Raw genomic sequence first — 27,935 nt, 5'->3', positions numbered from 1 at the left:
GGACTGATACTGGGCTGGCTGGGAGCTGATACTGGGCTGTACTGGGCTGGCTGAGAGCTGATACTGGACTATACTGGAGTGACTTGGAGCAGATACTGGACTATACTGGAGTGGCTGGGGCCATCAAGTTTTCCCATGACAAAAGGCTAATTTCAGTCCTTCCTCACTGGCCCAAGATTGGGAGCTGGTACCATCAGAACCCATTTTGGCCACCTACCAGTTGGGAGTTTTCCCCAATAAGAAATCAATTCTTGCTTTGTTGCCAGTGGTGGAACCTCCCCCCCAACAGGACCTCTTGCCAAACACCATCACTGAACATCTGGGCTTCCAATTACCAGCCATCAGTCAGAACCACTGACCCAAACCAATGGGAAGCTACACCCCACTGATGTAGGGCCCAGTTCTCCCAGTCAGAAGTGGAACTCTACACAAATGGATCTGGCTGGTCCCAACTGACATCCAACACCAGTCACGGAGACCATCATCCACTGGAAACCAGTGATCCAACATCCTTCTCTTGTGTAGGGTCCTACCCAACCAATGTAAAGGCTGGAAGCCTCTATAGACTGGGGCACAGTTATTGGTACTGGATTCTTTTTCGGACCAGGACCTTTTTTCCAGGGCTGAGTTCTTGGTGCCCCTTCCTTGGGTGCAATTCCGTCCCCATTTTGCTGGGGGAGCTTGAATGAGAAAATCTAGAGGCTGTTGGACGCCCTTGGGTTCTTCAGTCGGAATCTATTGACTTTTCTATCTTTGTTCCAAACGGACCTGAGTGTTTCCCTCAGCAGTTCTGCCACAGGCTGGGGCATTATGGAGTAGGATGAAAGGTTGGTCTCACCCTCCTGTTCCCTGTAGCCAATAACGTAGGTTTGGTGGCCAGGACCCAGGTCTGCAGAACTTCCCTGAGGAACCCTTCTGCTCCCAGACTGGGTCTCCTTACTGATGAGTTCTGTGGTTAATCTGATGCTTCTGGACCCAGTGTTCTTCTCCGTCATGCCCTCTCCTACGGACTCCAGCTTCTCCCTCACTGGCCGGACCTCTCGCAGTCTGTCTCAGATCCGGCTCCACAGAACCTGGTCCCACGTCCTACTGGCCCTGGGGTTTGTGCAGCTCATTCTGGGGGTATTAATCGTGACGTTTAGCCTGGTGGCTGCCACTATTACCCCATCCATGAAGATCAAGCACTCGTGTCCTTCCTGGGCTGGATTCTCTGTAAGTCTCAGTGGGTAACTGCAGGGGGTGGGGTTTAGTGGGGTAACTGGGCTTACAGAGGGGGTATTATGGTGCTGCTGGTATGAGGGGCATATCAGTTGCTGTAGGGGGCAATTGAGCTCAGAGGAGAACATAAGGGTTGGAGGAGGGGTAGATACTTTGGATATTCTTCTAATTTGTCCTACTGTATTCTCTCCCATGGTGCATTGTGCCTTTTATTTCCCATCTACCTTCCTTGTCCACCTCATGATGTTCCTGGTTTGCTATTGGCCCATTTTCTCTTCCAATAAATTCCTTCCTTATTAATCATCCCTTTCCATTGACTTTTTGTATTATTTGCTCTTTGGGGGAACCTCAAACCCAACACCCCACAACCCCCTCACTCCTAAACATCCCTCTTGCTTCCCACAATTCCCCTTGCTTCCCACAATCCCTCTTGCTTCCCACAATCCCTCTTGCTTCCCACAATCCCTCTTGCTTCCCACAATCCCTCTTGCTTCCCACAATCCCTCTTGCTTCCCACAATTCCCCTTGCTTCCCACAATCCCTCTGCTTCCCACAATCCCTCTTGCTTCCCACAATCCCTCTTGCTTCCCACAATTCCCCTTGCTTCCCACAATCCCTCTTGCTTCCCACAATCCCTCTTGCTTCCCACAATCCCCCTTGCTTCCCACAATCCCCCTTGCTTCCCACAATCCCTCTTGCTTCCCACAATTCCCCTTGCTTCCCACAATCCCTCTTGCTTCCCACAATTCCCCTTGCTTCCCACAATCCCTCTTGCTTCCCACAATCCCTCTTGCTTCCCACAATTCCCCTTGCTTCCCACAATCCCTCTTGCTTCCCACAATCCCTCTTGCTTCCCACAATTCCCCTTGCTTCCCACAATTCCCCTTGCTTCCCACAATCCCTCACCTTCCCACAATGCACCTGGCCCCGCCCCATTCCCCGCCCAGCTGGCCGTATCAGGACTGATTGGCTGCATTTCCTGGAGGAGGCCCCTGACGCTGATGGTGAGTGCAACTTGCCCTTTAATATCTTTGCTCTGTAAAGTAGTAGGAATGAGGGGGGGACATGGGGTTCTGATGGGTTCTGGTTCCGTGTAAGCCCAGTAATTATTATATCTATGTGGCCCCAGGAAGGGAATATGTAAGCCCAATGCGCAGCAAGGCATTGTGGGTAGTTGCCCATTGGACCCGATGGCCCTTTAGTCTTTAGACATGAATATGACTGGGATCCAATGGGAAGGCTGTTCCAGGGTGCAGGGAGTTGCAGTTCCCACCTGTATATCCCTTTCCTGTGCCCCATAACGCAGCCCCGCCCCTTCCTGTTTCAGATCACGTTATTCACCCTGCTGACGGCGCTGTGCGTTATGCTCAACCTGGCGGGATCCATCTTGTCCTGTCAGAATGCTCAGCTGGTCAAGTCCCTGGACAAGTGCAGTAAAGTGAGTAGTTGTAGGTAATTGCCCGGCTATTGGCCGACAGGAGGGGGCAGGTAATGACCGTGGGGCTCAATTACTAACACAAATGCTCTCAGTAGCCTTCCAACTGGACCCCAGGAACAGCTATGTATTCTATGTATTGTGGCACCGAGGGAAGGGCCGCTATTGGCCACCCCAGGTTGAGAGTCCCAGTACCTGGGCATGTGGGGCATGATGGGATGCGCTGCTCTCTACCCATGGAAAGTGTCAGTCCTGTATCAGTAACACCCTGGGGCATCATGGGAGATACCCCTCAAGCTAATTACCCTCCCCCCAGTGCAGTCTGGCCCCAGGGATACAGGGAGTGGGGCAAATACTGGAACTTGTCCAACCAGCTCAAGAGGAACGTGACACTGACGGGGACACAATGTGATAATGACGGGGACACAATGTGATACTGACGGGGACACAATGTGACACTGACGGGGACACAATGTGACACTGACGGGGACACAATGTGACACTGACGGGACACAATGTGAGACTGACGGGGACACAATGTGATAATGACGGGGACACAATGTGACACTGACGGGACACAATGTGACACTGAACGGGACACAATGTGATACTGACGGGGACACAATGTGATACTGACGGGGACACAATGTGACACTGACGGGGACACAATGTGATACTGACGGACAACAATGTGACACTGACGGGGACACAATGTGACACTGACGGGGACACAATGTGACACTGACGGGGACACAATGTGACACTGACGGGGACCAATGTGATACTGACGGGGACACAATGTGATACTGACGGGGACACAATGTGACACTGACGGGGACACAATGTGACACTGACGGGGACACAATGTGACACTGACGGGGACACAATGTGATACTGACAGGGACACAATGTGACACTGACGGGGACACAATGTGACACTGACGGGGACACAATGAGACACTGACGGGGAAACAATGTGACACTGACGGGGACACAATGTGACACTGACGGGGACACAATGTGACACTGACGGGGACACAATGTGATACTGACGGGGACACAATGTGACACTGACGGGGACACAATGTGACACTGACGGGGACACAATGTGATACTGACGGGGACACAATGTGACACTGACGGGGACACAATGTGACACTGACGGGGACACAATGAGACACTGACGGGGACACAATGTGACACTGACGGGGACACAATGTGACACTGACGGGGACACAATGTGATACTGACGGGGACACAATGTGATACTGACGGGGACACAATGTGACACTGACGGGGACACAATGAGACACTGACGGGGACACAATGAGACACTGACGGGGACACAATGAGACACTGACGGGGACACAATGAGACACTGACGGGGACACAATGAGACACTGACGGGGACACAATGTGATACTGACGGGGACACAATGTGATAATGACGGGGACACAATGAGACACTGAGGGGGACACAATGTGATACTGAGGGGGACACAATGTGATACTGACGGGGACACAATGTGATACTGACGGGGACACAATGTGATACTGACGGGGACACAATGAGACACTGACGGGGACACAATGTGATACTGACGGGGACACAATGAGACACTGACGGGGACACAATGTGATACTGACGGGGACACAATGTGATAATGACGGGGATACAATGAGACACTGATGGGGACACAATGTGATAATGACGGGGACACAATGAGACACTGACGGGGACACAATGTGATACTGACGGGGACACAATGTGATACTGACGGGGACACAATGAGACACTGACGGGGACACAATGTGACACTGACGGGGACACAATGTGATAATGACGGGGACACAATGAGACACTGACGGGGACACAATGAGACTGACGGGGACACAATGTGATAATGACGGGGACACAATGTGATAATGACGGGGACACAATGTGATAATGACGGGGACACAATGTGATACTGACGGGGACACAATGTGACACTGACGGGGACACAATGTGACACTGACGGGGACACAATGTGACACTGACGGGGACACAATGTGATACTGACGGGGACACAATGTGATACTGACGGGGACACAATGTGACACTGACGGGGACACAATGAGACACTGACGGGGACACAATGAGACACTGACGGGGACACAATGAGACACTGACGGGGACACAATGAGACACTGACGGGGACACAATGAGACACTGACGGGGACACAATGTGATACTGACGGGGACACAATGTGATAATGACGGGGACACAATGAGACACTGACGGGGACACAATGTGATACTGACGGGGACACAATGTGATAATGACGGGGACACAATGAGACACTGACGGGGACACAATGTGATAATGACGGGGACACAATGAGACACTGACGGGGACACAATGTGATACTGACGGGGACACAATGAGACACTGACGGGGACACAATGTGATAATGACGGGGACACAATGAGACACTGACGGGGACACAATGTGATACTGACGGGGACACAATGAGACACTGACGGGGACACAATGTGATACTGACGGGGACACAATGAGACACTGACGGGGACACAATGTGATAATGACGGGGATACAATGAGACACTGATGGGGACACAATGTGATAATGACGGGGACACAATGAGACACTGACGGGGACACAATGTGATACTGACGGGGACACAATGTGATACTGACGGGGACACAATGTGATACTGACGGGGACACAATGAGACACTGACGGGGACACAATGTGACACTGACGGGGACACAATGTGATAATGACGGGGACACAATGAGACACTGACGGGGACACAATGAGACACTGACGGGGACACAATGTGATAATGATGGGGACGCAATGTGACACTGACGGGGACGCAATGAGACACTGACGGGGACACAATGTGATAATGACGGGGACACAATGTGATAATCACGGGGACACAATGTGACACTGACGGGGACGCAATGAGACACTGACGGGGACACAATGTGACACTGACGGGGACACAATACTCAAAATGAGACACTTACGGGGACACAATTTGACACTGACGGGGACACAATGTGATACTAACGGGGACACAATACTCACAATGAGACACTGATGGGAACACAATGGGACACTGACGGGGACACAATGGGACACTGACGGGGACACAATACTCACAATGAGACACTGATGGGGACACAATGGGACACTGACGGGGACACAATGAGACACTGACGGGGACACAATGGGACACCGACGGGGACATAATGGGACACTGACGGGGACACAATACTCACAATGAGACACTGACGGGGACACAATGGGACACTGACGGGGACGCAATGTGACACTGACGGGGACACAATACTCACAATGAGACACTGACGGGGACACAATGAGACACTGACGGGGACGCAATGTGACACTGACGGGGACACAATACTCACAATGAGACACTGACGGGGACACAATGTGACACTGACGGGGACACAATACTCACAATGAGATACTGACGGGGACACAATGTGACACTGACGGGGACACAATACTCACAATGAGACACTGACGGGGACACAATGGGACACTGACGGGGACACAATACTCACAATGAGACACTGACGGGGACACAATGAGACACTGACGAGGACACAATGTGACACTGACGGGGACACAATACTCACAATGAGACACTGACGGGGACACAATGAGACACTGACGGGGACACAATGTGATACTAACGGGGACACAATTCTCACAATGAGACACTGACGGGGACACAATGGGACACTGACGGGGACACAATGGGACACTGACGGGGACACAATACTCACAATGAGACACTGACGGGGACACAATGGGACACTGACGGGGACACAATGTGACACTGACGGGGACACAATACTCACAATGGGACACTGACGGGGACACAATGGGACACTGACGGGGACACAATACTCACAATGAGACACTGACGGGGACACTGACGGGGACACAATGTGACACTGACGGGGACACAATACTCCCAATGTGACACTGACGGGGACACAATACTCCCAATGAGACACTGACGGGGACACAATGAGACACTGACGGGGACACAATGTGACACTGACGGGGACACAATACTCACAATGAGACACTGACGGGGACACAATGTGACACTGACGGGGACACAATACTCACAATGAGACACTGACGGGGACACTGACGGGGACACAATGTGACACTGACGGGGACACAATACTCCCAATGAGACACTGACGGGGACACAATGAGACACTGACGGGGACACAATGTGACACTGACGGGGACACAATACTCACAATGAGACACTGACGGGGACACAATGTGACACTGACAGGGACACAATACTCACAATTGGACACTGACGGGGACACAATGGGACACTGACGGGGACACAATACTCACAATGGGACACTGACGGGGACACAATGTGACACTGACGGGGACACAATACTCACAATGAGACACTGACGGGGACACAATGGGACACTGACGGGGACACAATTGGACACTGACGGGGACACAATACTCACAATGAGACACTGACGGGGACACAATGTGACACTGACGGGGACACAATGTGACACTGACGGGGACACAATGTGATACTGACGGGGACACAATGTGATACTGACGGGGACACAATGTGACACTGACGGGGACACAATACTCACAATGAGACACTGACGGGGACACAATGAGACACTGACGGGGACACAATGTGACACTGACGGGGACACAATACTCACAATGAGACACTGACGGGGACACAATGTGACACTGACGGGGACACAATACTCACAATGAGACACTGACGGGGACACAATGGGACACTGACGGGGACACAATTGGACACTGACGGGGACACAATACTCACAATGAGACACTGACGGGGACACAATGTGACACTGACGGGGACACAATGTGACACTGACGGGGACACAATGTGATACTGACGGGGACACAATGTGATACTGACGGGGACACAATGTGACACTGACGGGGACACAATACTCACAATGAGACACTGACGGGGACACAATGAGACACTGACGGGGACACAATGTGACACTGACGGGGACACAATACTCACAATGAGACACTGACGGGGACACAATGGGACACTGACGGGGACACAATGGGACACTGACGGGGACACAATGGGACACTGACGGGGACACAATACTCCCAATGAGACACTGACGGGGACACAATGAGACACTGACGGGGACACAATGTGACACTGACGGGGACACAATACTCACAATGAGACACTGACAGGGACACAATGTGACACTGACGGGGACACAATGTGACACTGACGGGGACACAATACTCCCAATGAGACACTGACGGGGACACAATGTGACACTGACGGGGACACAATACTCACAATGAGACACTGACGGGGACACAATGTGACACTGACGGGGACACAATACTCACAATGAGACACTGACGGGGACACAATGTGACACTGACAGGGACACAATACTCACAATTGGACACTGACGGGGACACAATGGGACACTGACGGGGACACAATACTCACAATGGGACACTGACGGGGACACAATGTGACACTGACAGGGACACAATACTCACAATTGGACACTGACGGGGACACAATGGGACACTGACGGGGACACAATACTCACAATGGGACACTGACGGGGACACAATGGGACACTGATGGGGACACTGACGGGGACACAATACTCACGATGAGACACTGACGGGGACACAATGTGACACTGACGGGGACACAATGTAACACTGACGGGGACACAATACTCACAATGAGACACTGACGGGGACACAATGGGACACTGACGGGGACACAATTGGACACTGACGGGGACACAATACTCACAATTGGACACTGACGGGGACACAATGGGACACTGACGGGGACACAATACTCACAATGGGACACTGACGGGGACACAATGGGACACTGATGGGGACACTGACGGGGACACAATACTCACGATGAGACACTGACGGGGACACAATGTGACACTGACGGGGACACAATACTCACAATGAGACACTGACGGGGACACAATGGGACACTGACGGGGACACAATTGGACACTGACGGGGACACAATACTCACAATGAGACACTGACGGGGACACAATGTGACACTGACGGGGACACAATGTGACACTGACGGGGACACAATGTGATACTGACGGGGACACAATGTGATACTGACGGGGACACAATGTGACACTGACGGGGACACAATACTCACAATGAGACACTGACGGGGACACAATGAGACACTGACGGGGACACAATGTGACACTGACGGGGACACAATACTCACAATGAGACACTGACGGGGACACAATGGGACACTGACGGGGACACAATGGGACACTGACGGGGACACAATACTCACAATGAGACACTGACGGGGACACAATGGGACACTGACGGGGACACAATGTGACACTGACGGGGACACAATGTGACACTGACGGGGACACAATACTCACAATGAGACACTGACGGGGACACAATGAGACACTGACGGGGACACAATGTGACACTGACGGGGACACAATACTCACAATGAGACACTGACGGGGACACAATGTGACACTGACGGGGACACAATACTCACAATGAGACACTGACGGGGACACAATGGGACACTGACGGGGACACAATACTCCCAATGAGACACTGACGGGGACACAATGAGACACTGACGGGGACACAATGTGACACTGACGGGGACACAATACTCACAATGAGACACTGACAGGGACACAATGTGACACTGACGGGGACACAATGTGACACTGACGGGGACACAATACTCCCAATGAGACACTGACGGGGACACAATGTGACACTGACGGGGACACAATACTCACAATGAGACACTGACGGGGACACAATGTGACACTGACGGGGACACAATACTCACAATGAGACACTGACGGGGACACAATGTGACACTGACAGGGACACAATACTCACAATTGGACACTGACGGGGACACAATGGGACACTGACGAGGACACAATACTCACAATGGGACACTGACGGGGACACAATGGGACACTGACGGGGACACAATACTCACAATTGGACACTGACGGGGACACAATGGGACACTGACGGGGACACAATACTCACAATGGGACACTGACGGGGACACAATGTGACACTGACAGGGACACAATACTCACAATTGGACACTGACGGGGACACAATGGGACACTGACGGGGACACAATACTCACAATGGGACACTGACGGGGACACAATGGGACACTGATGGGGACACTGACGGGGACACAATACTCACGATGAGACACTGACGGGGACACAATGTGACACTGACGGGGACACAATGTGACACTGACGGGGACACAATACTCACAATGAGACACTGACGGGGACACAATGGGACACTGACGGGGACACAATTGGACACTGACGGGGACACAATACTCACAATGAGACACTGACGGGGACACAATGAGACACTGACGGGGACACAATGAGACACTGACGGGGACACAATGTGATACTGACGGGGACACAATACTCTCAATGAGACACTGACGGGGACACAATGTGACACTGACGGGGACACAATACTCTCAATGAGACACTGACGGGGACACAATGTGATCTTGACGGGGACACAATGAGACACTGACGGGGACACAATGTGATACTAACGGGGACACAATGTGACACTGACGGGGACACAATGAGACACTGATGGGGACACAATGTGACACTGACGGGGACACAATGTGATACTAACGGGGACACAATGTGACACTGACGGGGACACAATGAGACACTGATGGGGACACAATGAGACACTGACGGGGACACAATGTGATACTAACGGGGACACAATGTGACACTGACGGGGACACAATGAGACACTGATGGGGACACAATGTGACACTGACGGGGACACAATGAGACACTGACGGGGACACAATGAGACACTGATGGGGACACAATGTGACACTGACGGGGACACAATGAGACACTGACGGGGACACAATGTGACACTGATGGGGACACAATGTGATACTGACGGGGACACAATACTCACAATGAGACACTGACGGGGACACAATGAGACACTGACGGGGACACAATGTGACACTGATGGGGACACAATACTCACAATGTGACACTGATGGGGACACAGTAGGTGATATCGGAATATACTTACATTTCAGCAGCTTTTAGTTCCCCTTTAAACCACTCAAACACCAGAGAAACCAACGTTCCATGTACCTATTGTGTCAGAGAGTCAGTGTCTCTATAACTGCCCCTGATACCTCTGTGTCTTCTGTTTCCTGCCCTGTTGCCCCCAAGGATAATTACTGGTGTGTTTGCTGCCACCCAATGTCCGAGGTGCAGATGCCGACGTCCTGCCGGCGAGATGTGGAGATTCTCACCATGTACCCAAATTCTGAATGTAACAGCATCCGCAACGCCCTGAAGGTAACGGGGGAGGGACGCTGGGGGCATTGGGGTATTGGGTGCCGTTATTTCTGACTGGGAACATCAGACGGGGTTAATGCTTTTATAGTTAATTATTTTTTGAGGGAGGGGTCTTGGTCAGTGTGTAAATCTGCTCCTAGTAGTTGATATGATGTCCAACCTGGTCACATGACCAAGAACTGAAGGCAAACTTGCCCCGGGGTTCCAGTGGGGCAGCTTTAGATGTATTATGGTTTCAGTAGGACTTACTTCTTACCCATTTCTTTTCTCCTTACTAAATCTCCACGTGATGCCTCCTCGGAGTTGCCTCCTCCCCTAACTCCACTGCTGCCTCCTGCTCCCAGGGGTATGTTCCTATGTGACATTGTGCTCTCTGTGTGTCGCAGGACCTGTTGTTCAGTGTCTGTGGCCTCACCATCCTATCCACCATCATCTGCACATTGTCCGCCGTCATCTGCTGCATTCAGGTCTTCTCATTGGATGTGATCCATGTCGTAAGTGCTGTACCACGCGTGCAGACCACCGGCTCATCTCAATCAATGGCCACGTCTCAATGGCCGCGCAAATAATCACCCCTTTGTTTTGCTCCTTCAGCTCGCGCCTCGAAGTGCCACCTCGGGCAACTTGGAGTGCATTTCACCCCAGGACACCCTCTTGCAGAGTATGATAGAGTGCGAGGAGTTTGTCCCACCTGTGCCCCCGCCTCCCTATTACCCCCCAGAATACACCTGCAGCTCTGAGACGGATGCACAGAGGTAACAAGATGTCAGGGGGCAAAATGAGAGAGGAAGGGTAACGCCGGGGTGATGCCATAGGCCCATGATGTTCATTGCTAGCTACACACCTTGAGTTGACCCAAGAACCCCTCTCTCTCTTTAACAGCATCACTTATAATGGCTCAATGGACAGCCCAATCCCTCTCTACCCAACTGACTTCCCTCCCTCCTATGAGAGCGTCATGGGAATCCGCGAGGACAGCCAGGTGGGTGATGAAGCTCTTGAACCTCTGTACAATGGCGCCATATCCTTCACTCATGAGACACTGAATGTTCTTCTGGTTGCAGGCAACGTTGTTTGATGCCCAGGTCAACGAGGTCTCGTGCCTGAGTGTGTCCGACAGAATCGGTTCCACCGGTCACAGCGGCAATGGTGAGTAGAACATCTAATGAAGCAGACATTGTGTGTTGGGTTCTCTGCTAGATCTCCTGGAGAGCTGATAGAAGAGATTAAACTCATTTAGAAAGTGTGGACATTAGGGCCACAATATTGATTTAATGCCCAACCGTCTCTTTTGTGGATAAATGAAACTTGGCCGTTGAAGGAACGGTTTCCATCTCTCTGCCAGTGGATGGATGAGTTTCTATCTAGGTCATTTATGTTTTTCGATTAAGTCAAGGCAGCCAAGGGAGGAGCTTCTACCATTCTAGCAGCTGGGGAAAGAGTTTCTACCAAGGTTTTATTCATTAAGTTTATTGAGTAGTTTCTTTCATTCTGGCAGCTGAGGGAAGAGTTTCTACCATTCTAGCAGTTGGTGGGACAGTTTTAGCCATTCTAGCAGTTGGTGGGACAGTTTTAGCCATTCTAGCAGTTGGTGGGACAGTTTTAGCTATTCTAGCAGTTGATGGAACAGTTTTATCCGTTCTAGCAGTTTTTGAAAGTGTTTCAGTGATTTTTGCAGTTGCGAGAATAATTTCTACCATTCTAGCAGTTTGAGCCATTCTATCAGTTAATGAAACAGTTCAAGCCATTCTAGCAGTTGTTGAACAGTTTTAGCCATTCTAGCAGTTGGTGGAACAGTTTTAGCCATTCTAGCAGTTAGTGGAACAGTTTGAGCCATTCTATCAGTTAATGAAACAGTTCAAGCCATTCTAGCAGTTGTTGAACAGTTTTAGCCATTCTAGCAGTTGGTGGAACAGTTTTAGCCATTCTAGCAGTTAGTGGAACAGTTTGAGCCATTCTATCAGTTAATGAAACAGTTCAAGCCATTCTAGCAGTTGTTGAACAGTTTTAGCCATTCTAGCAGTTGGTGGAACAGTTTTAGCCATTCTAGCAGTTGGTGGAACAGTTTTAGCCATTCTAGCAGTTTTTTAAAAAGTTTCAGTAATTTGTGCTGTTGTGGGAAGAATTTCTACTATTATTGCAGTTGGTGGAACAGTTTTTCCATTCTAGCAGTTTTTGAAAATGTTTCAGTTATTTTTGCAGTTGTGGAAATAATTTCTACCATTCTAGCAGTTAGTGGAACAGTTCAAGCCATTCTAGCAGTTAATGAAACAGTTCAAGCCATTCTAGCAGTTGGTTGAACAGTTTTAGCCATTGTAGCAGTTTTTAAAAACATTTCAGTGATTTGTGCTGTTGTGGGAAGAATTTCTACCATTCTAGCAGTTGGTGGGACAGTTTTAGCCATTCTAGCAGTTAGTGGAACAGTTTGAGCCATTCTATCAGTTAATGAAACAGTTCAAGCCATTCTAGCAGTTGTTGAACAGTTTTAGCCATTCTAGCAGTTGGTGGAACAGTTTTAGCCATTCTAGCAGTTAGTGGAACAGTTTGAGCCATTCTATCAGTTAATGAAACAGTTCAAGCCATTCTAGCAGTTGTTGAACAGTTTTAGCCATTCTAGCAGTTGGTGGAACAGTTTTAGCCATTCTAGCAGTTAGTGGAACAGTTTGAGCCATTCTATCAGTTAATGAAACAGTTCAAGCCATTCTAGCAGTTGTTGAACAGTTTTAGCCATTCTAGCAGTTGGTGGAACAGTTTTAGCCATTCTAGCAGTTGGTGGAACAGTTTTAGCCATTCTAGCAGTTAGTGGAACAGTTTTAGCCATTCTAGCTGTTGGTTGAACAGTTTTAGCCATTCTAGCAGTTTTTAAAAAAGTTTCAGTAATTTGTGCTGTTGTGGGAAGAATTTCTACTATTCTAGCAGTTACATAGTTACATAGTTACATAGTTACATAGGGTTGAAAAAAGACCTGTGTCCATCAAGTTCAACCCATCCAAGTAAACCCAGCACACCTAACCCACACCTACCAATCTATACACTCACATACATAACTATATATACACCCACTAGTACTAACTGTAGATATTAGTATCACAATAGCCTTGGGTATTCTGATTGATCAAGAACTCATCCAGGCCCCTCTTATAGGCATTAACAGAATCTGCCATTACCACATCACTAGGAAGGGCATTCCATAACCTCACTGCCCTCACCGTGAGGAACCCCCTACCCAACATCCCCCGGCAGGGCATTCCCCAACCCCCTCACTGCCCTCACCGTGAGGAACCCCCTACGCTGCTTCAAATGGAAGCTCCTTTCCTCTAATCTAAAGGGGTGACCTCTGGTGCGTTGATTGTTTTTATGGGAAAAAAGAACATCCCCCATCTGCCTATAATCCCCTCTAATGTACTTGTACAGAGTAATCATGTCCCCTCGCAAGCGCCTCTTTTCCAGAGAAAACAACCCCAACCCTGACAGTCTAACCTCATAGTTTAACCCTTCCATCCCCTTAACCAGTTTAGTTGCACGTCTCTGCACTCTCTCCAGCTCATTAATATCCTTCTTAAGGACTGGAGCCCAAAACTGCACTGCATACTCAAGGTGAGGCCTTACCAGGGACCTATAAAGGGGCAAAATTATGTTCTCATCCCTTGAGTCAATGCCCTTTTTTATACAAGACAGCACTTTATTTGCTTTAGTAGCCACAGAATGACACTGCCTGGAATTAGACAACTTGTTATCAACAAAAACCCCCAGATCCTTCTCCATTAAGGATACCCCCAACTCACTCCCATTCAGTAGATAGTTTGCGTTTATATTATTTCTACCAAAGTGCATAACTTTGCACTTATCAACATTGAACCTCATTTCCCAGTTTGCTGCCCAGTTATCTAATTTTGTCAAATCGCTCTGCAAAGCGGCACATCCTGCATGGAACTTATAGTTTTGCCCAATTTAGTGTCATCAGCAAAAATAGAAACAATACTGTCTATGCCCCCCCCCAGGTCATTAATAAACAAGTTAAACAGCAAAGGCCCAAGGACTGACCCCTGCGGTACCCACTAACCACACTGGTCCAATTAGAAAATGTTCCATTTCCCCCACTCTGTGTACTCTATCCTTCAGCCAGTTCTCTATCCAATTACAAATATTATGTTCTAGGCCAATATTCCTTAATTTGATCATTAACCTTCTGTGAGGTACTGTATCAAACGCTTTAGCAAAGTCCAAGTAGATGACATCAACTGCCATTCCAGCATCAAGGTTCCTGCTCACCTCCTCATAAAAGGCAACTAAATTAGTCTGGCAAGATCTGTTACGCATAAAACCATGCTGGCACAAACTAATAGTATTGTGAACTGCAATGTATTCAAGTACCCTATCCCTTATTACCCCTTCCAAAAGTTTTCCTACTACTGATGTCAGACTAACAGGCCTATAGTTTTCAGGCTGAGAACGGGATCCCTGTTTAAATAACAGCACCACATTAGCAATCCGCCAGTCTCTCGGCACCATGCCAGACCTCAATGAATCCTGGGAAATTAAGTGAAGAGGTTTGGCAATCACAGCGCTCAGCTCATTTAATACCCTGGGATGAATCCCATCCGGCCCTGGACCTTTGTTTACCTTTACATGTTCAAGTCTCTTTTGAATTTCCTCCCGAGTGACCCATGCGTCAGTAGCTAAATTACTAGCACTGGGTATATTACAAGGGAAGCCTCATTATCTGGCTCCTCAGATGTATAGACAGATGAAAAATAAGAGATCAAAATTTCAGCTTTTTCCCCGTTTTCATCAACCAACTTACCCCCCCGTGATAATAAAGTTCCCACCCCTTCTTGCTTCATTTTTTTACTATTCACATAATTAAAAAATAATTTTGGATTCTTTTTACTCCTAGCAGCAATATCCCTTTCCATCTCTATTTTAGCTGCTTGATAGCTTTTTTGCTGCTTTATTTGCCCCCCTGTACCTGATGAAAGCCCCCGCTGTCCCAGCTAACTTGAATGCCCTAAAAGCACGTTTTTTATTACCAACCTCGACAATAACACTTTTATTCAGCCATAAAGGTTTTGCTTACTAGGGGGATATACTGTTGTGTATACCTACAAAGCAATGTTATAAAGATGTTCCATTTTCCTTCTGTGTCTAACCCCATGAAAAGCCTTTCCCAGTTGACACATTGCAGAGATGCCCTTATACTGGCAAAGTCTGCACGTCTAAAATTGAGTGTTTTAGTTACTCCCTTATAGCGCTGTCTCTGCAGCATTATCCCAAAGGAGACCATGTTGTGATCACTGTTCCCCAAATGCCCCCCCCCACACAAATGTTAGAGATAAGTTCATTATTATTAGAAATCACCAGGTCCAAAATAGCGTCATTCCTAGTGGGTTCTTGAACTGCCTGAAATAAAAAGTTGCCATTTAGCATATTTACAAACCTACTAGCTGTTTCTGACTTAGCCCCCCCATTACCCCAGTCAGTGCCGGATAATTAAAGTCCCCCATAACAACAACGTGACCCAGTTGTGAAGCCTCCTCCATTTGCAACAATAGCTGGGCCTCATCCCCCTCATCTATACGGGGTGGTTTATAGCATACACCAATGATCATTTTCTTTGTGACCTTCAGCCCTACTGAAATTTCTACCCAAAGAGATTGGACGTTTTCATTGGTAATGTCTTTATTACATGGCTTTAAATCTGACTTTACGTAAAGACAAACCCCTCCACCCTTTTTAATCTCTCTGTCCCTCCTAAAAAGTGTATAACCATTTAAATTCACAGCCCAGTCGCATTTATCATCCCACCAGGTCTCAGTGATACCTATTAAATCATAATTTTCAATACATGCAATAGCTTGCAGCTCCCCTAATTTACCCGACAAGCTACGCGCATTAGCCAGCATGCAGCGGAGATTATTACTTCTCCCTCTGATGTTACATTAGCTAAGGGAGAATTAGAGCTAAGGCAAATATGAGACTGCTTTCCTTGTAACGGAAGCTCCTTATCTGATAAACTATATGCCCCCCTCACTCCTCCCCCACAACCCTTTGCTAGTCCCCCTACCCCGTCTACACTAATTTTCCCATGGAATTCTAGCTCACCCACCCCCCCCTTGTCTAGTTTAAACACTCCTCCAACCTCTTAACCATTCTCTCCCCTAGCACAGCAGACCCCCTTCCATTGAGGTGCAATCCGTCAGGGCTGTATAGATTGTACCCCAAGGAAAAGTCAGCCCAGTGCTCTAGGAACCCAAACCCTTCCTTCCTACACCAAGACTTTAGCCACGCATTTAGCTCCCTAAGCTCCCGCTGTCTCCCTAAACTTGCACGCGGCACCGGCAAAATTTCCGAAAAAATGACATTGGAGGACCTTTGCCTAATCTTAGAGCCTAGATCCCTGAACTCACTCTTTAAAGTCCCCCACCTACCGTTCATTTTGTCGTTAGTACCGATATGTACCAAGACAGCCGGGTCTTGCCCAGCCCCTCCCAATAATGTGTCAACCCGATCAACCACATGCCGAACCCTGGCACCAGGAAGACAGCAAACTGTCCGGTTGAAGCGATCCGCTTGACAGATTACCCTGTCCACTTTCCAGTTGGTGGAACAGTTTTTCCATTCTAGCAGTTTTTGAAAATGTTTCAGTTATTTTTGCAGTTGTGGAAATAATTTCTACCATTCTAGCAGTTAGTGGAACAGTTCAAGCCATTCTAGCAGTTAATGAAACAGTTCAAGCCATTCTAGCAGTTGGTTGAACAGTTTTAGCCATTGTAGCAGTTTTTAAAAACGTTTCAGTGATTTGTGCTGTTGTGGGAAGAATTTCTACCATTCTAGCAGTTGGTGGAACAGTTTTAGCCATTCTAGCAGTTAGTGGAACAGTTTGAGCCATTCTATCAGTTAATGAAACAGTTCAAGCCATTCTAGCAGTTGTTGAACAGTTTTAGCCATTCTAGCAGTTGGTGGAACAGTTTTAGCCATTCTAGCAGTTGGTTGAACAGTTTTAGCCATTCTAGCAGTTTTTAAAAACGTTTCAGTAATTTGTGCTGTTGTGGGAAGAATTTCTACTATTCTAGCAGTTGGTGGAACAGTTTTTCCATTCTAGCAGTTTTTGAAAATGTTTCAGTTATTTTTGCAGTTGTGGAAATTATTTCTACCATTCTAGCAGTTAGTGGAACAGTTCAAGCTATTCTAGCAGTTAATGAAACAGTTCAAGCCATTCTAGCAGTTGTTGAACAGTTTCAGCCATTCTAGCAGTTTTTAAAAATGTTTCAGTGTTTTTTGCAATTAAAGGAAGAATTCCTACCATTTTAGCAGTTAGTGAAAAAGTTTTAACCATTCTATCAGTTTTTGAAAACGTTTCAGTGATTTTTTCACTTGCGGAAGAATTTCTACCCTTCAGAATGGAACAGTTTGAGCCATTCTATCAGATGGTGAATCAGTTTTAGTTTCTTTCATTCTGGCAGCTGAGGGAAGAGTGTCTACCATTCTAGTAGTTGGTGGAACAGTTTGAGCCATTCTAGCAGTTTTTGAAAATGTTTCAGTAATTTTGCAGTTCTGGGAAGAATGTCTACCATTCTAGCAGTTGGTGGAACAGTTTGAGCCATTCTAGTTTTTGGCTGAACAGTTTTAGCCATTCTAGAAGTTGGTGGAACAATTTGAGCCATTCTAGCAGTTTTTGAAAATGTTTCAGTGATTTTTGCAGTTGTGGGAATAATTTCTAGCATTCTAGCAGTTAATGGAACATTTGAGCCATTTTATCAGTTAATTAAACAGTTCAAGCCATTCTATCAGTTGGTGGAACAGTTTTAGCCATTCTAGCAGTTAGTGGAACAGTTTTAGCCATTCTAGCAGTTGGTTGAACACTTTTAGCCATTCTAGCAGTTAGTGGAACAGTTTTAGCCATTCTAGCAGTTAATGGAACAGTTCAAGCCATTCTAGCAGTTGGTTGAACACTTTTAGCCATTCTGGCAGTTAGTGGAACAGTTTTAGCCATTCTGGCAGTTAGTGGAACAGTTTTAGCCATTCTGGCAGTTAGTGGAACAGTTTTAGCCATTCTGGCAGTTAGTGGAACACTTTAAGACATTCTAGCAGTTAGTGGAACAGTTTTAGCCATTCTAGCAGTTAATGGAACAGTTCAATCCATTCTAGCAGTTGGTTGAACACTTTTAGCCATTCTGGCAGTTAGTGGAACAGTTTTAGCCATTCTGGCAGTTAGTGGAACAGTTTTAGCCATTCTGGTAGTTAGTGGAACAGTTTTAGCCATTCTAGCAGTTAGTGGAACACTTCTAGCCATTCTGGCATTTAGTGGAACAGTTAGAGCCATTCTATCAGTTGGTGGAACAGTTTTAGCCATTCTAGCAGTTGGTGGAACACTTTTAGCCATTCTGGCAGTTAGTGGAACAGTTAGAGCCATTTCTATCTATAGTTCCTCTGCATTGTTTGCCCTGTTGGTGCCATTGGTGGATCCTTGTGTGTTTCAGAAGACAGCAGTCCCTCTGAAGACTCGGTTCTCCTGGAGATGCAGGGTTCCATCCGTTCTGTGGACTATGTTCTGTACCGGTCCATCCAACGCAGCAGGGCAGATTACTGTCTCAGTGTGGACTGTGGCCAGTGTGGGCACCATCAGCAGAGCCCGACTCTCAGCCACCAGGGCCCATTTGAGGAGATCCCTTTGCCTCATGCCAAGGGGGGCAGATCCTTCTCATGCTCCACGCCGAGTGCTGGTGATGATGTTCTGCCGAATGTGGTTGGTGCCGTGGTGACTCGCAGCTGTAACCGCCTGGAGACCATTGGCCGATCTGTTGGTCCTTGTTTCCCGGAGGTGCGACTGAAAGCAAAGGTTTCTGGGAGGTCTGTACAAAGCAGGGGGTCCGGTTGCTCCCTCCATCACAGCTCCCCCTGCCAGACACCCGACTGCCCCCACCGCAGGTACAGCGAGAACACAAGGCCGGCTGCCCTTTTCACAACGGTGCCACCGCGGCTCTTCATCCGCTCCCATAGCGACCCTGGCATAAGCTCCTCCCTCAACACAGGTACGTGAATGGGAAATATACCCGGGTCTTTAATTCTCTAGAGATATGGATAAACAAACCCATCCCTCAGGCACCGGAGCATTCATTGGCCCATCTCTTATTCCTTATGTCACATGACCCCCACTGTACACCTGTAGGCATTCCTACTTACCTCTTCCACCCTTCATGTCTCACAGTCACCCCCTCTGCCCTCAGTGCCCTGATGCCCCCAGTCTGTAAATTCTGCCCCGTGTGACCCGACTTCTGCCTCTTCCAGATCTCAGTGATGCCGGATACAGCAAAGCGTTAGAGGACAATGTGTCGCTGACGTCCATCGATACAGGTCTGGTACCTACAGGTTCCCTTGTACTTACCTTACCCTGGCAGAGTTTCCTGTCTGACTGGTGGGGGGGGGGATGCTGTAAGGGAATCCAATCTACCCCCAGCTCTGTACCTGGGTAAGTACTGGGGGGAGATTGGATTCACTTACCCAGGGGTAGGTTCCTGCCTGACCATGGGAAAGAGAGCAGCCCAGGAGCAGGAAGTACAGAGAATCAGAGCTCTGTACCTGGGTAAGTACTGGGGGGAGATTGGATTCACTTACCAAGGGGGAGGTTCCTGCCTGACCATGGGAAAGAGAGCAGCCCAGGAGCAGGAAGTACAGAGAATCAGAGCTCTGTACCTGGGTAAGTACTGGGGGGAGATTGGATTCACTTACCAAGGGGAAGGTTCCTGCCTGACCATGGGAAAGAGAGCAGCCCAGGAGCAGGAAGTACAGAGAATCAGAGCTCTGTATCTGGGTAAGTACTGGGGGGAGATTGGATTCACTTACCCAGGGGGAGGTTCCTGCCTGACCATGGGAAAGAGAGCAGCCCAGGAGCAGGAAGTACAGAGAATCAGAGCTCTGTACCTGGGTAAGTACTGGGGGGAGATTGGATTCACTTACCCAGGGGGGAGGTTCCTGCCTGACCATGGGAAAGAGAGCAGCCCAGGAGCAGGAAGTACAGAGAATCAGAGCTCTGTACCTGGGTAAGTACTGGGGGGAGATTGGATTCACTTACCCAGGGGGGGGGTTCCTGCCTGACCATGGGAAAGAGAGCAGCCCAGGAGCAGGAAGTACAGAGAATCAGAGCTCTGTACCTGGGTAAGTACTGGGGGGAGATTGGATTCACTTACCCAGGGGGAGGTTCCTGCCTGACCATGGAAAGAGAGCAGCCCAGGAGCAGGAAGTACAGAGAATCAGAGCTCTGTACCTGGGTAAGTACTGGGTGAGATTGGATTCACTTACCCAGGGGGGGTTCCTGCCTGACCATGGGAAGAGAGCAGCCCAGGAGCAGGAAGTACAGAGAATCAGAGCTCTGTACCTGGGTAAGTACTGGGGGGAGATTGGATTCACTTACCCAGGGGGGGGTTCCTGCCTGACCATGGGAAAGAGAGCAGCCCAGGAGCAGGAAGTACAGAGAATCAGAGCTCTGTACCTGGGTAAGCACTGGGGGGGGGATTCACTTACCCAGGGGGGGGTTCCTGCCTGACCATGGGAAAGAGAGCAGCCCAGGAGCAGGAAGTACAGAGAATCAGAGCTCTGTACCTGGGTAAGTACTGGGGGGAGATTGGATTCACTTACCCAGGGGGAGGTTCCTGCCTGACCATGGGAAAGAGAGCAGCCCAGGAGCAGGAAGTACAGAGAATCAGAGCTCTGTACCTGGGTAAGTACTGGGGGGAGATTGGATTCACTTACCCAGGGGGGGGGTTCCTGTCTGACCATGGGAAAGAGAGCAGCCCAGGAGCAGGAAGTACAGAGAATCAGAGCTCTGTACCTGGGTAAGTACTGGGGGGAGATTGGAGTCACCTACCCAGGGGGGGGGGTTCCTGCCTGACCATGGGAAAGAGAGCAGCCCAGGAGCAGGAAGTACAGAGAATCAGAGCTCTGTACCTGGGTAAGTACTGGGGGGAGATTGGATTCACTTACCCAGGGGGAGGTTCCTGCCTGACCATGGGAAAGAGAGCAGCCCAGGAGCAGGAAGTACAGAGAATCAGAGCTCTGTACCTGGGTAAGTACTGGGGGGAGATTGGATTCACTTACCCAGGGGGAGGTTCCTGTCTGACCATGGGAAAGAGAGCAGCCCAGGAGCAGGAAGTACAGAGAATCAGAGCTCTGTACCTGGGTAAGTACTGGGGGGAGATTGGATTCACTTACCCAGGGGGGGGGGGTTCCTGCCTGACCATGGGAAAGAGAGCAGCCCAGGAGCAGGAAGTACAGAGAATCAGAGCTCTGTACCTGGGTAAGTACTGGGGGAGATTGGATTCACTTACCCAGGGGGGGGGGGGTTCCTGCCTGACCATGGGAAAGAGAGCAGCCCAGGAGCAGGAAGTACAGAGAATCAGAGCTCTGTACCTGGGTAAGTACTGGGGGGAGATTGGATTCACTTACCCGGGGGGGGGGGTTCCTGCCTGACCATGGGAAAGAGAGCAGCCCAGGAGCAGGAAGTACAGAGAATCAGAGCTCTGTACCTGGGTAAGTACTGGGGGGAGATTGGATTCACTTACCCAGGGGGGGGGGGTTCCTGCCTGACCATGGGAAAGAGAGCAGCCCAGGAGCAGGAAGTACAGAGAATCAGAGCTCTGTACCTGGGTAAGTACTGGGGGGAGATTGGATTCACTTACCCAGGGGGAGGTTCCTGCCTGACCATGGGAAAGAGAGCAGCCCAGGAGCAGGAAGTACAGAGAATCAGAGCTCTGTACCTGGGTAAGTACTGGGGGGAGATTGGATTCACTTACCCAGGGGGGGGGGTTCCTGCCTGACCATGGGAAAGAGAGCAGCCCAGGAGCAGGAAGTACAGAGAATTAGAGTTCTGTACCTGGGTAAGTACTGGGGGGAGATTGGATTCACTTACCCAGGGGGAGGTTCCTGCCTGACCATGGGAAAGAGAGCAGCCCAGGAGCAGGAAGTACAGAGAATCAGAGCTCTGTACCTGGGTAAGTACTGGGGGGAGATTGGATTCACTTACCCAGGGGGGGGTTCCTGTCTGACCATGGGAAAGAGAGCAGCCCAGGAGCAGGAAGTACAGGGAATCAGAGCTCTGTACCTGGGTAAGTACTGGGGGGGGGGATTCACTTACCCGGGGGGGGGGGGGAGGTTCCTGCCTGACCATGGGAAAGAGAGCAGCCCAGGAGCAGGAAGTACAGAGAATCAGAGCTCTGTACCTGGGTAAGTACTGGGGGGAGATTGGATTCACTTACCCAGGGGGGGTTCCTGTCTGACCATGGGAAAGAGAGCAGCCCAGGAGCAGGAAGTACAGGGAATCAGAGCTCTGTACCTGGGTAAGTACTGGGGGGGGGGGATTCACTTACCCGGGGGGGGGGGGGAGGTTCCTGCCTGACCATGGGAAAGAGAGCAGCCCAGGAGCAGGAAGTACAGAGAATCAGAGCTCTGTACCTGGGTAAGTACTGGGGGGAGATTGGATTCACTTACCCAGGGGAGGGGGTTCCTGCCTGACCATGGGAAAGAGAGCAGCCCAGGAGCAGGAAGTACAGAGAATCAGAGCTCTGTACCTGGGTAAGTACTGGGGGGAGATTGGATTCACTTACCCAGGGGGGGGGGGTCCTGCCTGACCATAGGGAAGAATAACACGTCAGTAAACCCTATGAGAGACAGTTGGACTCGCTGAGGTTGGGGAGTAATAACCATATTGTACCCCCCCCCGTAGCAATCTCGTCGGAGGCCTATCTGTACCAGCACAGCCCCACTGACCCATTCCCCCTGCTCCGTACAAGCTCAGCAGGGAAGACCCGGTGCCGCGGGAGCCGGAAACCAGTACAGCGACTCTCCAAAAGTGGCACCTTGTCCCTCGGGGACCTGAAGGGCGGGCGCAGCACCCGAGTCCTAGTGGCCCGATTCCTGCAGCGATCCAGGAGGAGCCTGAGGGAGGGGTCCGAGAGTCAGAGCCACAAACAGGTACCAGTACCCTGCCAGCCTTTCCCAGTACCCTGCCAGCCTTTCCCAGTACCCTGCCTACATTCCCAGTACCCTGCCTACATTCCCAGTACCCTGCCAGCCTTTCCCAGTACCCTGCCAGCCTTTCCCAGTACCCTGCCTACATTCCCAGTACCCTGCCAGCCTTTCCCAGTACCCTGCCAGCCTTTCCCAGTACCCTGCCTACATTCCCAGTACCCTGCCAGCCTTTCCCAGTACCCTGCCTACATTCCCAGTACCCTGCCAGCCTTTCCCAGTACCCTGCCTACATTCCCAGTACCCTGCCTACATTCCCAGTACCCTGCCAGCCTTTCCCAGTACCCTGCCTACATTCCCAGTACCCTGCCAGCCTTTCCCAGTACCCTGCCAGCCTTTCCCAGTACCCTGCCTACATTCCCAGTACCCTGCCTACATTCCCAGTACCCTGCCTACATTCCCAGTACCCTGCCAGCCTTTCCCAGTACCCTGCCTACATTCCCAGTACCCTGCCAGCCTTTCCCAGTACCCTGCCAGCCTTTCCCAGTACCCTGCCAGCCTTTCCCAGTACCCTGCCAGCCTTTCCCAGTACCCTGCCTACATTCCCAGTACCCTGCCTACATTCCCAGTACCCTGCCTACATTCCCAGTACCCTGCCTACATTCCCAGTACCCTGCCTACATTCCCAGTACCCTGCCAGCCTTTCCCAGTACCCTGCCTACATTCCCAGTACCCTGCCAGCCTTTCCCAGTACCCTGCCTACATTCCCAGTACCCTGCCAGCCTTTCCCAGTACCCTGCCTACATTCCCAGTACCCTGCCAGCCTTTCCCAGTACCCTGCCAGCCTTTCCCAGTACCCTGCCTACATTCCCAGTACCTGCCTACATTCCCAGTACCCTGCCAGCCTTTCCCAGTACCCTGCCTACATTCCCAGTACCCTGCCTACATTCCCAGTACCCTGCCTACATTCCCAGTACCCTGCCTACATTCCCAGTACCCCTGCCTACATTCCCAGTACCCTGCCTACATTCCCAGTACCCTGCCTACATTCCCAGTACCCTGCCTACATTCCCAGTACCCTGCCAGCCTTTCCCAGTACCCTGCCAGCCTTTCCCAGTACCCTGCCTACATTCCCAGTGCCCTGCCTACATTCCCAGTGCCCTGCCTACATTCCCAGTACCCTGCCAGCCTTTCCCAGTACCCTGCCAGCCTTTCCCAGTACCCTGCCTACATTCCCAGTACCCTGCCTACATTCCCAGTACCCTGCCTACATTCCCAGTACCCTGCCTATATTCCCAGTACCCTGCCAGCCTTTCCCAGTACCCTGCCTACATTCCCAGTACCCTGCCTACATTCCCAGTACCCTGCCTACATTCCCAGTACCCTGCCTACATTCCCAGTACCCTGCCAGCCTTTCCCAGTACCCTGCCAGCCTTTCCCAGTACCCTGCCTACATTCCCAGTACCCTGCCTACATTCCTAGTACCCTGCCAGCCTTTCCCAGTACCCTGCCTACATTCCCAGTACCCTGCCAGCCTTTCCCAGTACCCTGCCAGCCTTTCCCAGTACCCTGCCAGCCTTTCCCAGTACCCTGCCTACATTCCCAGTGCTGCCCCCCCTGCCTACATTCCCGGTGCTGCCCCCCCTGCCTACATTCCCGGTGCTGCCCCCCCTGCCTACATTCCCGGTGCTGCCCCCCCTGCCTACATTCCCGGTGCTGCCCCCCCTGCCGACATTCCCGGTGCTGCCCCCCCTGCCGACATTCCCGGTGCTGCCCCCCCTGCCGACATTCCCGGTGCTGCCCCCCCTGCCTACATTCCCGGTGCTGCCCCCCCTGCCTACATTCCCGGTGCTGCCCCCCCTGCCTACATTCCCGGTGCTGCCCCCCCTGCCTACATTCCCGGTGCTGCCCCCCCTGCCGACATTCCCGGTGCTGCCCCCCCTGCCGACATTCCCGGTGCTGCCCCCCCTGCCGACATTCCCGGTGCTGCCCCCCCTGCCGACATTCCCGGTGCTGCCCCCCCTGCCTACATTCCCGGTGCTGCCCCCCCCTGCCTACATTCCCAGTGCCCTGCCAGCCTTTCCCAGTACCCTGCCTACATTCCCAGTGCCCTGCCAGCCTTTCCCAGTGCCCCCCTGCCCAGGTTGCCATTAGGGTTCTTACTGAGCCTTTGGATGTGTTGCAGATACCCAGGAGCCCGTTGGCATCAGAGTGCCCGGAGGGCATATTCCTGCAGAGTTGTGGGGATCTCACGTCTCCCTCTTCGTCCCTTCGCCGTCTCCTTTCCGCCAGTCGGAGGGGCCCCCCGCGCCCCCACAGCCTGAACACGGAGTATAAGGAGAGCACAGTGTGAGGAGGGGCCCTACCCACGTACCAACCAGGGGGCGGCAAGAACTGTGCCCAACATGAACGCAATGCACTGTGCCAACCCCACGGGCAGAGCCTGGCACCCTCTGATACAAGGCTGGCAGTGTGGCCAACGCCTGGGCTGTGATGTTGGCAGCCACCATATTCTGATGCCACTTCCCTGGCACACAGTTATACCCAGTCGGTACCCTACATGGAACTGCCCCCCGGGGGGCGTCACAGACAGATGGACTGGGGGAACTCATGTGAGGGATCAATGGCTCATGTACCAACGAGTGCAAAGTGCCCAACTTGGCAGCAAACCACCCTGTTTTACCCACAATGCCCCACTCTCCCCAGTTTGGGCATGTTGGTCAGTTGCAGGGCACTGTTCCTAGGGTGGGCAGAATTAATAATGGCAGTAGTGCCCCCCTGTGTCAGTGCCAGTCCAGGCTGCTGGTTCTCCCAGAACAGGGTGGCAGTACCAGTATGTGACCCACCTTAGGGTGGCAGTACCAGTATGTGACCCACCTTAGGGTGGCAGTACCAGTATGTGACCCACCTTAGGGTGGCAGTACCAGTATGTGACCCACCTTAGGGTGGCAGTACCAGTATGTGACCCACCTTAGGGTGGCAGTACCAGTATGTGACCCACCGTGGGCACCTTGCCCTCACATTCATACAGGAGCCTTTGGGAATGCCCCCCTTTACTTTGCATGTTCATTTATTGCTTTGCTGTCAGTCCCGCCTTGTGGGCAGAAAAGGGTTAACCACGGACTGAGAAACTGCAACATCATGTGGCCCCCGGATTGTTAGCTCTTGCGCAATGCTACTGTCAAGTATGTTTATTAATATTTATTGCAGCAATGTCTGGTCCTGAAAATCATCATGGGGCGGGGGTGTTACTGGGGGGGTATTACTGGGGGGGTCATCTGCTGTGCTGGAGGGTTGTGGGGCAGCAGGAGGGAGTTCAGTGCTGGAGGAGCGCCAGCCTGCAAGATGGAGGGGACTGTGGATCTACTGAGTTCAAGCAGGGCAAACGGGGTGGAGCACTGGAGGGGTGTAATCCTGCAGGAGGGGGTGGAGCACTGGAGGGGTGTAATCCTGCAGGAGGGGGTGGAGCACTGGAGGGGTGTAATCCTGCAGGAGGGGGTGGAGCACTGGAGGGGTGTAATCCTGCAGGAGGGGGTGGAGCACTGGAGGGGTGTGTTCCTGCAGGATAGGGCGGAGCACTGAAAAGGTGTGTTCCTGCAGGAGGGGGTGGAGCACTGGAGGGGTGTGTTCCTCCAGGTGGGGGTGGAGCACTGGAGGGGTGTGTTCCTGCAGGAGGGGGTGGAGCACTGGAGGGGTGTGTTCCTGCAGGAGGGGGTGGAGCACTGGAGGGGTGTGTTCCTGCAGGAGGGGGTGAAGCACTGGAGGGGTGTGTTCCTGCAGGAGAGGGTGGAGCACTGGAGGGGT

At 51.0% G+C, this 27,935-nt stretch overlaps 1 protein-coding gene across 2 annotated transcripts; it reads left to right on the top strand.

Moving 5' to 3' along the window:
- Window positions 1-2: 2 nt before the first annotated feature.
- On the top strand, window positions 3-27,281 carry fam189b (family with sequence similarity 189 member B). 2 transcript variants are annotated; one of them, XM_031891285.1, is made up of 12 exons: window positions 3-1,212; window positions 2,166-2,222; window positions 2,546-2,656; window positions 11,043-11,171; window positions 11,558-11,665; window positions 11,766-11,926; window positions 12,054-12,153; window positions 12,236-12,320; window positions 19,655-20,203; window positions 20,460-20,525; window positions 23,890-24,137; window positions 26,317-27,281. In XM_031891285.1, exons 1-12 carry the CDS (start codon window positions 943-945, stop codon window positions 26,482-26,484), a joined length of 2,052 nt encoding a protein of 683 aa, XP_031747145.1. In that variant the 5' UTR covers window positions 3-942; the 3' UTR covers window positions 26,485-27,281. The 2 variants fall into 2 exon arrangements, with proteins under 2 accessions (XP_031747145.1, XP_031747144.1); XM_031891284.1 differs by having other exon boundaries at window positions 19,652-20,203.
- The last annotated feature ends 654 nt before the right edge of the window (window positions 27,282-27,935 follow it).

Source organism: Xenopus tropicalis, chromosome 8 (assembly GCF_000004195.4).
Source record: "Xenopus tropicalis strain Nigerian chromosome 8, UCB_Xtro_10.0, whole genome shotgun sequence".
Taxonomy (NCBI): Eukaryota; Metazoa; Chordata; class Amphibia; order Anura; family Pipidae; genus Xenopus; species Xenopus tropicalis.
The sequence above is the reverse complement of the archived record's forward strand: the minus strand, read 5'-3'. Positions and strand labels throughout refer to the sequence as shown.